Below are 16,099 nucleotides of genomic sequence, written 5' to 3' on the forward strand. Positions count from 1 at the left end.
TCTTACGTTTCCTCGAGCACATATGTTTTATGCATCAGACTCTTCAAAAAGATGTGTGCTACAAGTTGTCCATATTTTTGAAAATTCGATATTTTTTTGACATCATACCTGAAACACTTGAGTGGTGGGGGTGGGGCTGGGGGGGGCGGGGGGGGGGGGGGGGAGGGGGGAGCACCATTTTCTAGTAGTGCCCCAGTTCGGAAATATAGATCTTGGGATTCAAAAGTGCTTCTTTAATGTTGGCAAAATCAGTTTGTCATTGCTTAGTCCACAACTGAGGGTAGTTCTTCCATTGAATATTCAACAGAGCATCTTTATTTAAAAGCTGGTGTATAAATTTTCTGAAGAAAGATACTAATCCAAGTTATCCTTTTGACTGTTTCTTATTTTGAGGTACAGGGCAGGTCTGGAAGTACACCTTGAGGTGATATTGTGTATACAAGGAAAATCCTTTCCTTACTGGAATTTGTCTTCATTAGGTTGGTTGTGACTCTGTATTCTGAAAACCTATAGAAGGCTCGAGCCAAGAGCCTCAAGTTTTCTGACCACATGGGGGTAGCAATCAGTAAATCATCAACATTCACAGTGACTCTGCTTAACAATTCAGGTCCTAAGACTCAATCTAAAGCAGAAATAAATACGTCTGCACTGATGTTTAAGGAAGAACACAGAACTCACAGCTTCTGCCCCCACATATGAAGGCAGTGTACTTACGGCTGTCCTCATGTAGTACAATTTGCCAGTATGGGGTTTGGAGATCTATTATGGCGAGGAACTTAATGTTATGGAAGTTTAGAAGTTGTTATTCCAAGTTGACAGGCTACGACCTGACAGACATAATAATTTTATTTATTCCTCGTGCTTTGGGCACGTTGCGGACACTACTGTCTGATCTGTTAATGGCCAAAATGGGGCTACAGTATGGAGATAAGGATGGTGTGTTATTTCCCAGCTTAGCATTCTAGTGATCTTATTCCTCACAGCTCCCTGCTTTACCCATGGAGTGGGGTAAGACGAAAAGCAGAAGGTTTTGTGTGGCTACACCTCCATTTTGTGTTTGTATCCTTTGATTATGTCAGGACATCGTTCGAAAACATGAGTATAATGTAATTAAAGGCTCCTGCTTCCTTTTATTCTTCTGTTAAGACGCACTGGCTCACTTACCTTAGTGCACACAATCTAGGGGTCTATTTCCTGTTTTTCTCAATAGGCTGTTTTCTGTGTCAAATATATGGTTCAGGTTGTTGTTATTCTGATTGTTCATAACATTTAAATAGCATTTATAGTCAACATTCTCACAAAATATTGATTACTTTTCTGTAATTAAAGCTTAAAAACCATTAAATATCAAGAGCTTGTCATGTGATAAAAATTTTAATCCAGTTATTAAAATTATGCGGTCACAGCAGAATCAACATGCTCAGTCGATACTCGGCGATTAGACTGTTCTCACTACCACTGAGGGCAGCACACACAACTTGACTGCCTCGTGTATGTCAGCTCCTAATGCATGCGCCGTAAACCTCCATTACAATTCGCATGCGTGGAATTCGCTATAAATACAATGACTGCATTGGGTCTATTCAGTTAATTCGTTTACTCTCCTGAGGATGGCTGGACATCTCTGGGCCGAAATATTGTGGCAGAATGTTGATAGGATCTGGCTGCAAACAGGAAAATTACTGGAAGTATTTGTACACTGATTACTACCTATACTGTGTCTTCATTTTCACCTAAGCAGTTGGTAATATCTTCCTGACACAGGTCATTTTTGGTATCACTAAAGTTGTCTTATCTAAGAAAACAGCTTTTCACTAGTTTCATGCTCTCACCCCTATTACTAGCCATCAAATGGGGGCATATCGAGACCGGTTCGAGTTTTCCGAATTGCTTTGTGCACTGATCTCTCTGTTGGGGGTAACCTCAGCTATGTGCACATTATGCATCTGGTTTTGTCAGTCAGTATCTTGTGTGGCTCTCAATTCAAAATTTCATTGATCCTGGCCACTATTCAGAATGTAATTTTGATTGTACTGATTGTAGCCAGGTGGCAGCACCAGATTATTTTATGACCCAGTTGCACTCTGCCCTTGCCAGTGGCCGTTCGGGTCTTTGCCCCCAGTCGGCGGCACATTGTACGCTTATTGACTATAACCCCTCTGGCCCTTAAATCCTGACTGATGAAACTCAGTTCTTGGTTATTTTTGTATCCTCGCTTGAATTTTTGTCCCTTTCAATACTGAATTGGTTCCTGTTGATATTGCTGTGAAGAGGATATGGCTGCCATCCATGTTGGTTGTTATTGCCATTCCTATCGTATTGTTCGTTAGCTCTTGTGGGGTCTGCTTGTGCACTGTCACTCTGTGGTTGCACAGGTGTCTCTTCGTAGAAAAGATCAATGGAATTGAGAATTGAGAGGAGATTGTCTATATCATGCTCAGGAGGGGTGATTAAATTACTCACATATGTTAGGCAGTGGTCAGGTTTTAAAATTTTTTGGGACATCTACGCATGATATCAAGTTTGTCCATTAACAAGTTTTACTTAGATACTTCTGGAAGTATCTTTTAAGCCCTCCGTGCTTACTGCTGAATGACACTGGGTTAAACACTTTGCCCTCAATCTTTCTTGTACCGCAATGGACCAGTACCTGTCAAGGAATGTCCTTGCAAACTGTTTGTAGGTGTGACATTTTTCTGCCATGTCAGTGGCAAGACTTCATATTGTGTATAACCTACCATGAAGTGTATCTTCTGCCTCTCATTGCAGAAGGCTCTTATGAACACAACCAGGTTTGTTCACTTACCTTCAGAAGAAAAAAAAAAAAAATGAAACTGCCTGTGCTGTAATAAGCCTTCATCCGCAAGCAGAATAGAAAGACGTGCACCACTGTCCGTTTCTGGCATGACATTGTTTTGATGTATTGAATAGTATTCCGAATACCTCTGTGCAACAAAGACAGAAGTTGGCAGCATCTCCTGGATGTGATAGTTGCGATCTATTTCACCTGACAGGTTGGGATTCAAGTATGGATAAATGTTTGGAGTACCTGTCCTGTCTGTTGACACCTGATAGCTCGGGGTTGAATGTTCCCTTTCATTTTCAATGTTACTAACAATGTTAGTCTGTGACTTTTCCTCCACTGCTTTCAACTTCTGATCTATTTCAGTTCTTATTTCTGCCTTCTGTACCTTCATTGCTTCCTCGATCATATCTACATAACCCTTGTGTTTGCAAACTACCTTCCGTGCCAGTGCACCGTCTTAGTCTAGGATACCAGTCTCAGCTCTATCCTTTACTTCCTTAATGTTTTTATCTATCCTTTCGTGCTCCTTTCTCATGAAGTGAGTGTTCAGACTAGTACTACTTAGTTGCAATGACAGGTCTTGGACCTGTTCAGGTAGACCTTTTGAATGTTGTTTGCAACCCATCAATGGTACCTGCAAGTGTATTTATATTCTGGCACAATTGTGACTAATCTTGTTGCATTTTTTTCTGAGCATCAGATACCTCCTTCACCTTTTCTATGAACTGTCCTTGTGTCTTGCTTACTGATGACACTTTTTGGCTTAAATTATCTATATCTTGTGACAAATCACTGAGAAGTTGTGTTTTTAGGTCTTTCCCCATTCTTACAAGTTTATCTGATAAGCCATTTGAAAAATCAGCTTGCATATATTTTGTCAAGTCATTGAACTGTTGTGTTATGTCGGTTTTGATAGCATCAATAGTTTGCTTTTGCTGTTCAAGTAATTCCCTTAGTGTATCGTCTGTTGTTTTTGAGAACTGATTAAATTTTTAATTTTGTTGTTTTGAAAAACCATTAATTTTTTCATCAATTCTTGGTTTGAGGGTTTGTTTTTGCTCTCCTTAAACTCATTATTAAAAATCATTGGAGCTTTGTTTAAATAACTGTTGTAACATTTGCATTGTGATAGGGGTTCCCGGTGTGTGCAATGCACGCTGTCCAGTCACGTTTGCATTAGGTGTAAGTGTAGCAGGCAAAGAATCATTTAAGTCTATGCTGTCATGCATTACATTTTCACCAGGACAAAAAATATTCGCTGAAGAAAACTGTGACCCTGTCTCATTTACTGTCATCATTGTATCAGTTTAAATGATAATGCTACTATCATCTGCATCCACGTTGAATTGAAAAATGTAATTAGTCATCATCACGACATTTTTAGTTTCGATTTCATATGTTTGCCATTTCCATTTCAGCGACATATTGTGCCTGGCTATCCGGCAATGGATTGGCAACAGTGTGCCTATTGTGTGTACTAATTTTTTGATACTTTTACAAAATTACAAAATATGTGAATACTTTTCAAAGTGAAGTAGTCTGTTTGTAATAGGATACCACTACGAAACATAGTCTGTGGTGCCTCGCTAACATGTATCAAAATACTTTGTTGGCGTAACTCAATTAAATGCACCCATTTCTCTCCGTAAAATTGGTTTTCTGTTCAAATGTCTACATATTTTATGAGAACGCTTCAGTTTGGGAATTGGATTAGGAAACTTGCTATGATCACTATTGGCAGAGGTGCAACTAAGCGCAGTCATGTACGCAATGGATTGTGAATTTTCCTGCCTCTTCGTTGGCTTTCTCATTGCTTCCAGAATTAATAGTCTAATTGATTACACTCAATCTTTTGCGCGTTTGTAATTTCCATCCTCATTGTGATAACATAGTATCCCATTCATGAAACAGAGAAAGACAACAATTAGTATAATATAAAATTTACAAAATTATATAATTATTTTGAATTATTACAAACGTGCCAACACACTCTCGATGACAACATCGTACTGTAGTTCGCCGGGTATAGTAGATATAGTGTTTTTTATTTATTTTTTTATTTTTTTAATTAATTTTTTTTTTTTTTTTTTTTTTTGGGGGGGGGGGGGGGGATGAGACAATGTTGATTGTCCAGATGTGAAGTAATTATGCTGATGCATGTTCAGCTGCATCAGGAACTGTATGCACAGAAATGCACACAGGTGTAGATGCATGGTGTTATGAGGTTGTGGTACTTCTAAAAAATTTGATAAATGTTAATCTCGTTTAGTTTTGGCACGTGACTTAGTGTATTACCTTTTCTCCCCAGTGATACACAACAACGCTGGCCTGGCCACAGCGGCTATTCTATCTTTGTGTTGTCTTCACCTCTGAAGAGCTTCAGTTAAAAATGCAAGTGCGTATTGCATCAGGAGAAGGAAATCAATACTGACACAGCATAATCACATACGTCTCTGTTGCACCAGCTAAAAGACCAACAGACATTGTGATCGGTGAAAAAAGACAAATTAGGTGCATAAAAAAATTGACAGATTAACCTTCATTTTTCTGTTATCTTAGATATAATCATATCACCCTATGATACCTTTGCCATATGGAGATGGCATGAATATTAATTTATATGTGTAGGCCATTTAAAGAAGATACACAAATGGAACAAGGCCCATCTTTGCTTGTTTTTGAGTCTTTTGAAAAACGTAATAAGACACACTTCAACTTACAAATTTTAGGTTGTGGTCCCATCTTATAATGTGGTTACTGAGCTTGTATCGGGTTATGGATGTCACTTCATTGGTCTCAGTCCTGGCTCTCACCACTTTCGTCGGTCAAGGAAAGTTGGGAAGGTCCTGACTGGACTGGCATTTCAGCTCCATCAAACTGCCACAGATATAAGTATTATTTTCATTTCTATATTAACTGGTACAGTAGATTTTTGTGACCAGAATATTAAACTGGTACAGTAGATTTTTGTCCCCAGGTCAGGAGAATGTAGCTTTTTTTGTCATTGAATCTGCAGGCAACTGTTAACATAATTCCAAATGCTGAACTGTCAGCTTTCATATGGATCATCATAAATGAAACATGTATATGCTTACTGTTCAGTATTGTCACACTGTCTTACTTTATTTTGAAGTATTTTTTCCATCTCCATATTGGTGTCCCAGTGTGTATGCCCCTTGGAGCAACCGAGAAGTCTGGGAAAAACCCAGAAATCTTTTCATCGGGGAGAAATTGGGAAAAAGTGGGAATTTTTTTTAGCATTCTGGGTTTTTTTCATTGTTTTTGGTTTTCAGTTAAATTATTGTAATTTTGACTGATAAGAACCGATACCCTAACAAAGAATTTTACTTTAGCCAGCTACTGCAGAATAATACTGCACCAATAAAACATAAACATGAGAATAACAGGGAAATATAACCTGCACAATTTACGAAAACAAAGCACAGTGCACACACAAGCATCTACTGACAGCAAAATGTGTCAAAAACTATGCAATACTTTGTAACAACAAACTGCTCTCAATGCATCTTTCTTGTGGGTCTCATTTTGATGAGCATAATGTCACAACTGTTAACATTTTTAACAGACTGTGGGAAAGTGCTGCGAATGTTGGTTTGAGAAGTGTTACTTTCAAAGCAAATTTCCTTTTACACAAGATGACTTATATTACATGCGAGACTTTCTTAAATCACAGAGCGTTAGATTCTAACTCAAAACTTAATGCTTGACAACCATGCAACAATTTCAAGCCAAAAAGACCAACCATTTTGCCATTACTTAAAATTTTACTGGCACATTTTTGTTGATATATCTTAAAGGGCAACCCGTGTTTAAAAAGACCAAGTTAAGATTAGTGTGAATGCTTATTTTAGATCTTTTGTAGATTACAAATTATGCAAATTAAAAAAAAAATTATATGCGAGAATTTAGCTTTTATTGTAGCTATATGTATGCATATTAATTTAAACCATTAAATTTTCTTATTTGTGTGTTCACATTACTTAACAGTGATGTTGCTATTGACTAACAACATCACATGTCCCATGCTCTGAATATCTGCTGTCATTGGCTGGCATGAGCTATAATTGTTTACAAAGGCACATCACAGTCTAGACTTCAGTGCTGTGGTGGAATTCGTGTTTGTCCTTTTGTAATACGAAAATATGCACCGTAAATGTTGCTGCGCATCAAAGGTCTTTACAGAACATCGTTTTTTGCTGTGTTTCGTTTCCTAAAGTGCTGTGAAGTTCAATGCTGGCATATAAAACCTTTGCTATTCAAAGGATTAATAAGTTTTACATATTATCACTTAACTCAGAAGAACTGTACTTTCACCCAGGTAAAAGTGTGTTTTCGTATGAGAAAAAGTGTGTTTTTATCTGAGAAAAATTTGCCCCCACCCCCCTCCTGTCTGTGTGTACAACCAGTGGCAGTATACATTGTCTTGCAAGAAGGAAGTGCAGTTGTTGTAATTTAATTTATTGAAGTTGTCATTTCTCTCTTCTTCTTTGGGGAAAATCCAGTAATTACTTGATAGTGTTATTATTTATTGTTATTGTACAGATCACATGTACAAATGTGTAATACAATGGTAATAACAGTGTAAAATTATATACCTCTAACATGTGCCCATTTTTGTTAATCAGAGGTAAGTCAGCCCAAAGTTTTCTTCCCACACTCTCTTTCACACATTTCACTCATTTCATCTCTGCAGTGACACACATTGTTGTGAGGTCCTAATTGTGCTCATTGTAAACCTGTATCAGAGTAACAGTGATTAACAGTTAATTGTTTGTAGGTCTGGTAACATTGCAACAGACAGTGATGTCATCCAGTTAGTAACATAACTGTTGCAATTTGTTTTTATTGTGTGCTTTGTTCTCTGTGAAGCATGTTCATTTTACGCAACATAATATCAGAAGTTAGCTTTGCAGATGATTGGGCTAATAATATCCTGCAAGGTGAAGTCATTGTTAATTAAATAAAGGCAGACATATTTGTTTTTGCCTTGTAGGTTTGACATTTGAAGGTAGGTGACAGACTTCACTATTACTGAGCTCTATGTGCGTGCCTTGTCAGTGTACTTGTCTGCAGCTTAATGTGCCTTCTGTATGGTAAGTAATAATCTGTCTTTTCCTACTTTGTTGATATTCCTGCCTGGAGTATCCATTGTTAAAATAAAATGAATGTAGGTTGCGAAATTATTTTACATCAATAATTGCGTTTAATCCTTTTGAGGGATCACCAGATTGCCTAAAATAAGCTGGATATGCATCCCATTCATCATAAAGCCACATAAAATGGATTGCTGCATGTGGCTTTGTGATGGATGGGTTACCTATGCAGCTGCCTTTGCAGAATATGATGATGCCCCAAAAAGGTGCAATGCATTATTGATATTAAATAATTTTGCAACCAAGACTGCTTTTATTCTGAAAGCACAACATTGTTATTACCTTTATTAATATATTATTACTTGTTTCAGGAGGGTAGAGTGTATTTCATCAGTAGAGGTAAGCTGAATCCAACAAACAAGAAATTTACCAGCGTCAATCATCATTACCAAATGACGTTTACATGTTGGACGACAGTTAGACGATGTAAGAAAGATGACACGAGCATCCCTCACATTGCTTTCAACTTTGTATCTCTGAACAAACTTGCTGACACTGCTCTTTCAGCAGTCATTGGTAAGTAGTTTTATGTTGAAGGCATTGTTTTCATGAAAGAGTTTGTGCACAATATTTGCTCATGGTCAGAAAACGTCTCATGTCAAGCACTGAAGTTTGTATTAAAACCAGGATACAAAACCTAAAACGTATAAAGCCCTGAATGAAAAGCATAAGATGGATATAAAATATTTTGGGCTGGTGATGCTCTGAAGCTTGTGTACTGTTCAGAAACATCTCATTTCAAGAAGTGTTTAAAAACTTCATTGCATGACTGGTTAAGGAGAATTAGACACACAACAGCAGCAAATTAATTACAGAACTTTAAACTTCTTCAACAATTGTCGAACTCGAGCAAATATTGGTACGGGGCTTACCAAACTGTATCTGTCTGGTATGGATTTTTTCATATATAAATGATCCAGCAATATTTATACAGGTCATTGACTAAAAACTTCACACAATGTGATGTATACGTATGTGTTTGTTCTATAATATACTGCAACACTTTATGAAAAAACACATTAACATTAGGAGGGATGGAACTATATTACCTTGTGAATAATATGTTTGATACACATGTACATGATACTTACGGAAATGTAGGTAGAAGGAAGGTAACAATTCACTGTATGGTTGAGGCGTTCAAATTAATCCTTTTTCAGAGGTCAAAGAGCAAGTGAACATGCCATCATTGCCCCAGCCAGCGACAATGTACCAGCTAGAGACGGGCAGACTCGTTCATCCTTGGGAACTATTTCACTGGTGATAGCTCTTTTTTGGGAACCGTCCATTTTTACTTGTTCACATTTCGTTTGTGCACAGTGTATGGTTCCTATGAAAAATTGAAAATTATTAGCATGGGTGACTGAAGGATGAAAGGCGCCTCCCCCCTGGAGTACAGAGTTTTTATTCATTACAAAATGTTCACACAGTTGTAGAAGTAATATTTGTGATTTTGCAAAACCTCTCGTTCGCCAACTGTAGCATTACGGGGCTGATTGCAGTGAAACAGTATAAGGTGGAAAATGAAAACCGGTCCTGAGTACGGACTACTCACCTGTTACACACTATTTGTTGGCCACTATGAGCAGACTGGATAAACATGTAATAATTAGGCAATAAAGGAATAACAAATAAGCTAATGCAAACAACTATTTCGAAACGATGGATGACGATTGGTGAACGACAATGAGCAGTCTAGTACTCGGGGCCAATTTTTCCTGCGCCGCACTGTGCCACTTGAGTAATATTGTAAAAGATGTTCTCTTTACAAAATGTAACACCAAACACTCGTTTATGGAGTATGGGCTTCATGCAGTTGTAAGTCAATCTGCCTTCCATAGCAATGAACATGCTGTTTTACCGTGGATCAAAAAAAGTGGCCATTCATGTGTGCCATGCCAACTTCCTTTGCATGTGTAATAACAAAAAAAACTTGCCTCTCCATAAGTATATCTTCTGCTGTTTATCAAGGTAGTGAAGTAAGCTGATATGTGCTTTTGTTACCTGAAAAGATGTATGTATTACATACCGTGAAATTTTTATGTGATTTTCATAATTATAAAATAGATTTTAATCGCCGGTCGTGGACACTGAATAGAATGCGAAAAGAACCAGAAGCCCAGAGTTCAAAAAATGTTTGAAACAGATCTAGAATCGGCATGCGCAGCAAACGAAACAAACAACTTGATACCGACTAGGAGCAGTAGGCAGTGGAACTGTGAGTGGCCACACGTAAAAGGACGAGTGCAGCCGAGGGAGGCTGAGACTGAGACAGACGTGAACGGGACCGAGGCTGGAGCGAGACCAGCCGACGTGCCATTGTGGGAATGAGACTGACCGTTTCCTGTTCCCGGGAACTGTAAGTGGGAAGCCGTGACTGAAGTGAACAATGAAAGACCGTTTCTTAGAATTAAATCCTCACTCCTTCCATTCATCTTTGTGAACCGTTCCTTTGGACCCATTAGTTCATGAATGACGTATCTCAAGTACCGGCCTTGGATTTTGGCTGGGGATGAGTGGTTCTATGGAGTGAAATTGGTGGAGAGGAAGGTACAGATGGGGAGTAGGAGAGAGGATTAGAAGAAAGGTTTGCTGATGGTTGAGAGCTAGAAACAGTAATTGTGTGGGACAGAAATATGGTGCTGGAGAGATCATCGTGGCACAGACAGGAACAGCAGCAGGTGGAGCAGACTGGCGTGGGGGAATGGACTGGGAGAGGGTATACAACATAAAAAGATGGTGACTCTGGACAAGAGGTTGAGTGTAGAACTGCGTGGGTATGTAGTGGAGGTGGTTGTGGAACAGGGGCTACCAGAGATTGAGGCCAGCAGGATTGCATGATCGAAGGAGTGTTGTAAGGACAGTTCCTGCCTGTGTAGTGCAAGAAGGCCAATACTGTGTAATTCAGAAAAGCTGCTGTCGGTGGGCAGGGATTCTGATGCTCCAGATTGTGAAGCAGCTGTTGAAGTAGAGAATGTTGTGCTCAGCAAACCTCTCCACTGAGAGGTCAGCTTTGCTCTTGGCCACAGTTTGATTTTGATCAGCTGGTTAGCAGTCAGGCCCATATAAAAGGCTGTGAAGAAGTTACTGCAGAATTAGTGTATGATATGGCTTTGCCTGTGATAAGGTAGGATCTACATGTGGCATGTGAGGGAGGGAGGGGGAGGGGGGGGGAGACTGGAATATATTGTGCTTCACAGGTGCTCAAAACAGGTCTCACACAGGGTACAGCCAGTGTGAGGAAGCGATCAGAGTAGGTTTGTCACGAGGTGGACTGCATTTTGTAGATTGGGTGCGCAGCGGAATACGGCTGTGGAGGTGGCAACACCTTTTTATGCAGTTCAGAGAAACTTCTCCATCGTAAGCCACCTACGTTGTAACAACGTCTTCCCTTTTTTGCCCCGTCTCCAGTCGCCCACTCTCTATGGTATAGGCCCACACTGCAGTTGAGCTACAGTTCCAGGCAATGAAGTTGGCTGGAACAATATAGCCGTGCATGGTGTACGCGAATTATGTCAGCTTGGAAGAAGGATTCATTTGAAAGCTTACCAACATTCTCAGTCTTTATGTGCATGTAGACAACCGGGTGCCACAACTGCATAGTGAGTTGTTATGTACTTATAATGTAATCTAGCATTTTTTAGTTGGAACAGCTCAAAACACTGGCCTCCACTAGCTTCTACACATCCGTATCAGTAGATGCTAATGTAACTCATAAATAACTTGCAGAAGATAGATGTCCAGCAATCATAAATTTATGGAATGATTTTATCACACTGCCAGTTTCAGTGCAATTTGCCGAGAAGTGAGGTTTCACACTACAACCAAAGTAAAAGATGTGAAAATTGTTAATTTAATAATACCGCATTTCATTTGTTATCTGTCTGTCGTCTCTCCATCTTCCGAGGACCCTTCTTCTCAGGAACGGGTAGATGTATTGAAGTTGAAATTTACATCACGTACGAAGGTCTGTGGTCCCTTGGTTCTAGAATAAACATTAGCTTCTAAGTCATTGCACTCAGAAGGTATGACCGTTTGTCACATATTTTCATACACGTGAAAACAAAACTTGTAGGACATAGAATCATGAAATGTGACAAGAAGAAAGGTATCATAGTACAAGTAAAGGAAAAAACGGGGAAAATTGTTAATTTGTAATTATATCATAAAAAAATATTTATTTTGTCATTTGTTATCTGACTTTAAATTTGAAACTAAAACATTCTCAAAAGCTCGTCATCTGGTTAGCAGGTTATTACAAAAGTAAATAATGGCTTAATGTGAGTTTAGTTGTCTAGTTCATTTGCATATGATGATCAGCTTCTATTTAGTAATTTTGAGAGTTAATGTATCACATATCAGTGCTTCACGTTATCTGTGACTGGTGTAACAAAATTTTACAAGTAATAACAAAAATAATGAACATTTTGATTGTGTCTACGAAAACTGAACGACATAGTTTCTCACTGACTGGTAGTGAACATTACCGACAGATGTAGACTAACTACTAAATAACTTAGTTTTTGAATACTCACCTCTGACCAATTTTGTACACAACAGCTATATAAAGATGTGCATAGAAAAGGAATTGAAAAATTTTGAAATAAAAATCTACCTACAATGTTAGGAAAAAATGAGCTGTTCAGTCTCACACAGGCACAGCATTAAGATTTGCACATTATAGCTTTTTGCCAGTAAATTCTTCAGCAAAGAATACACAGGCATATTCAAACAAGCAGCCACACCTCACACGCACACGACAGCTACCAGCGGCAGCAGAAGCTGGAATGCGACTGTCATGTGAATAGCAATCTGGAGCGGAGCAGGCCAAGGGGTGGGATAGGAGCGCAAGGGTGGGGGGAGAGAAGAGCGCAGTCTGGTGAGGCATGCAGGGGCTAGAGACTGCCAGGTGAAGGGTGAGGAGGTGGGGGGAGGGAAGAGGAGAGGAGCAAGGAATGGGAAAGGACATTGCCAGGGGGCGGCACACAAACAGGGGGAGAGAATGTAAATTGGCAGAGAATGGCACACAAGAGGCTGAGGGAATATGGAAAGGGAGGATGTGATAGCACGAGGGAGTGGAAACTATTGGGTGGAGGGTGTGGAGTCAGTAGGTTACCTTAGGTTGAGCCCAGGATAATTTTTGGTGTGGAGAATGTGTTGTAAGGGTATCTCCTGTTTGTGCTGTTCGAAAGCTGGTGCTAAAGGGGAGGATACAGCTGGATCAGCCTAAAATAACATACTTTCCCAACACCCTCTGCCCAACAGTTTCCATCCCGTCATCCTACACTTCCTCCCATTCACATTCTCTCGACCCCTTTGTGTGCTGCCCTGTGGCAACAAATCCATCTGCCCTTTCCCATTCCTTGCTCTTGACCTTTTATTGCCTCTTTACCCTCCCCCTCACCCCACCTCCCGACATTGCACCTCGCACTCTCTAGCCCCTGCATGCCCCACCAAACAGCATTCTTCTCTCCCACCTCCCATGCCCTGCTATCCCTCTGACTTCCCTGCCACACTCCAGTTTGCTATTAACTTGACAGTCGCATTTTGGTTGGAGCTGCCGGTGATAATGGTCGTGTGTGCCTGAGATGTGCTTTCTTGTGTGTGTTTGTGTGTGTGTGTGTGTGTGTGTGTGTGTGTGTGTGTGTGTTTTTCTCTGCTAAAGAAGGCTTCGCCTGAAAGCTATAATGTGTAACAGTCTTTTTCTTGTGCCTGTCTGGAACTCAAATGGGTCATCTTTAGGGCAAGTAGCAATGTGTTGTTTTCCTAATATTGTTGATGTTTCCATTGTTTAAAATACAAATCTATTACATTTTAGATGCTTACATAAAATGAGGGAGGGAGGCAGTATGGTTGTTTTGATTAATTATAAGCTGTGTAATAAAAAAAAATATAGCACTACTGTATAAAGTGAAAGTTTTGCTGTATACTGGGATTCCCAAAGAATGCCAAAAATTTTCTGGAAAATAAAGTTTTCTGATTTCTATGTTTTAAAATTAGCTAACTTACTACTTTAGGAAAATTACACATTTTTGTAATCAGAAAAAATCTGGCCTACAGAATAATAGGTGTAGAATTTTGCCGAGTTCACTTTTAAGATTGAAACATTCTGGAATAGAATTATTTTGAATAAATATAACTTTTTAAACACACAGTTTTTGAAAACAACAAAAAATAAAAAAAATAAAGAAAGAAAAAGAAGCTCATTACAAAATGGAGAATGAGTGCTTTCAGTTAAGATATGTAAATATTAAAAAATTTAATTAATAGTTGGTTTTAATTTTTAGTAGTAAACAGTTTTAGTCAATATTTCATTAAATAAAATGCTTACTCAAAAACTAAATATAGTGTCACCATCAGTGGTGTGAAAACTATACATTGAGTAATGTTTTTTGAAATGCAGTGTGGATAGGAATTGAGTAATTTTATGTACTCTGGTTGTCTGCATTACATATCCAGATTGTACATAAAGTCCGGGAACACATTCAATTATTTATTGCACAAGAACCAAACATTGTACACATATCATACAAGTCATTTTGAAGAGAAACCCTGAAAGTATTTTTCACGTATACCGCTATAGCGTAGTTTGGTAATTTGCCAATAGTTGGCGCTAGTCGCAGACGTGGTGAGTTCAGATGAGGAGCGAGCTCTCTGTGTGTCAAGTTCAACAAAAACAAGTGTGATAGTGCTGTTCATTGGATGTTTAGAACCGAGTACGCTAAGAAGCCGCCAACAAGGAAGGCCATTTACTGCTGGCACAACAAATTCGTTACGACTCGTTGCTTGTGCCCGGCAAAGAGAAGCGGACGTCCCAGCGTGCGTGAAGTGAATGTGGAACATTTTGAAATGCAGTATGTATGACATCTGTACAATGTTTATTTCTCGTGCAATAAATAATTGAAAGTCTTCCCGGACTTTGCGTACACCCTGTATAATATATAACACAAAAGAACACTTTATGAGTGGAATTGTAGCTATTATATCTCACTATATTTCAAGTTCCTGTTACTTACTCGTCGGAAGTTAGTGTACGTCCTACATTATACAAAATTAATTGGGAGTTATAAAATACAATAGTGTGTTTAAAACTAAAAATGGTCTTTGTGATACAAAAATATGTAACGAAATGCTTTGCCTCTGCATAGTTTTCTTCGGCACTGGGCACACCTCAGTAGGTTATTGTTGCTCCTCATAAACGATGCTTTGGTATTTGTTTGAGTTAAGTGCATCTACAGTGTAGACACGTGCTGGCTAGTGGACAGTACATCTGCTGAGGGCATTGTTTTGAGCTGTACCTGTCATGTAGTGTATTGATTTTGCTAAGAAATGCTGTCATAATACTACGTATATATGGGTGTACTAGACATACTATGCACAAGGCAAGGTTTCATACTTACCTCTTAGGCTGTTTTCCTTAACTTATGTACTAACTTATAGAATATATTGTGTGATATTTGTAATTTGTGTATCAGCTTTTAAAAATTAGTTATGTAACACAAATCCATATTATATGTGGATATTGTTTTTTAACTCCCATATAGATTTGATCATTTTTAGTGATTTAAGTTTTGCTACAGATTAATAGCTCTTCTATACTTTATTCTGCTAGTTTTCGTGGCAGTTGGCTTAATGCAAAATTGATAGACAATAAAGCTGTCATATTCCTATTAAAATATCTCTGTTACTTGACAGATAGTAGTGGCGGTAGGTAGTGTTGCCGACTTGCAGTCGGCCACACTAGACAGAGCTCTGCACGTCCGTACAGAATGGGCAACACAGCTAGCATGTGGTGCTCGTGAAAGACCGACTATTGGCTGGCAGCCCCTATCGATCAACTTGTTGAAATGCTAACAGAAACTAATTTTAATCAGAGCAGCTGAGAAATGAACTTTGAAATAACACTTCATTTCTGATGCAGCAGACGCCAAATGTTGACTTAAATATAATGGTTTTTACCACTTCCTTCCTTTCTTTCTTTCCCTCCTTCCTTTCTTCATTCTTTTGTGTTTGTGTTTGGGGGAGGGGAGATAATATAAATGTAGAAATAAGGAAAGAATAAGTTTCTCTGAGCCACAGTTTTTGTACATCTTTTCTCCCTTTTATTTCGTTTTCATCT

At 38.8% G+C, this 16,099-nt stretch overlaps 1 protein-coding gene across 5 annotated transcripts in view; it reads left to right on the top strand.

Annotated features, from left to right (window-relative positions):
- Positions 1 to 16,099, top strand: part of LOC124716954 (replication protein A 70 kDa DNA-binding subunit-like) — a 174,410-nt gene that overhangs the window by 63,151 nt on the left and 95,160 nt on the right. For all 5 annotated transcript variants that reach the window (XM_047243543.1, XM_047243546.1, XM_047243548.1 and 2 more), the window contains exon 7: positions 8,292 to 8,496. In XM_047243543.1, the coding sequence (XP_047099499.1) occupies positions 8,292 to 8,496 (205 nt within the window). The remainder of the gene's footprint in view (positions 1 to 8,291; positions 8,497 to 16,099) is intronic.

This window comes from Schistocerca piceifrons, chromosome 9 (genome assembly GCF_021461385.2).
Source record: "Schistocerca piceifrons isolate TAMUIC-IGC-003096 chromosome 9, iqSchPice1.1, whole genome shotgun sequence".
Lineage (NCBI taxonomy): Eukaryota > Metazoa > Arthropoda > Insecta > Orthoptera > Acrididae > Schistocerca > Schistocerca piceifrons.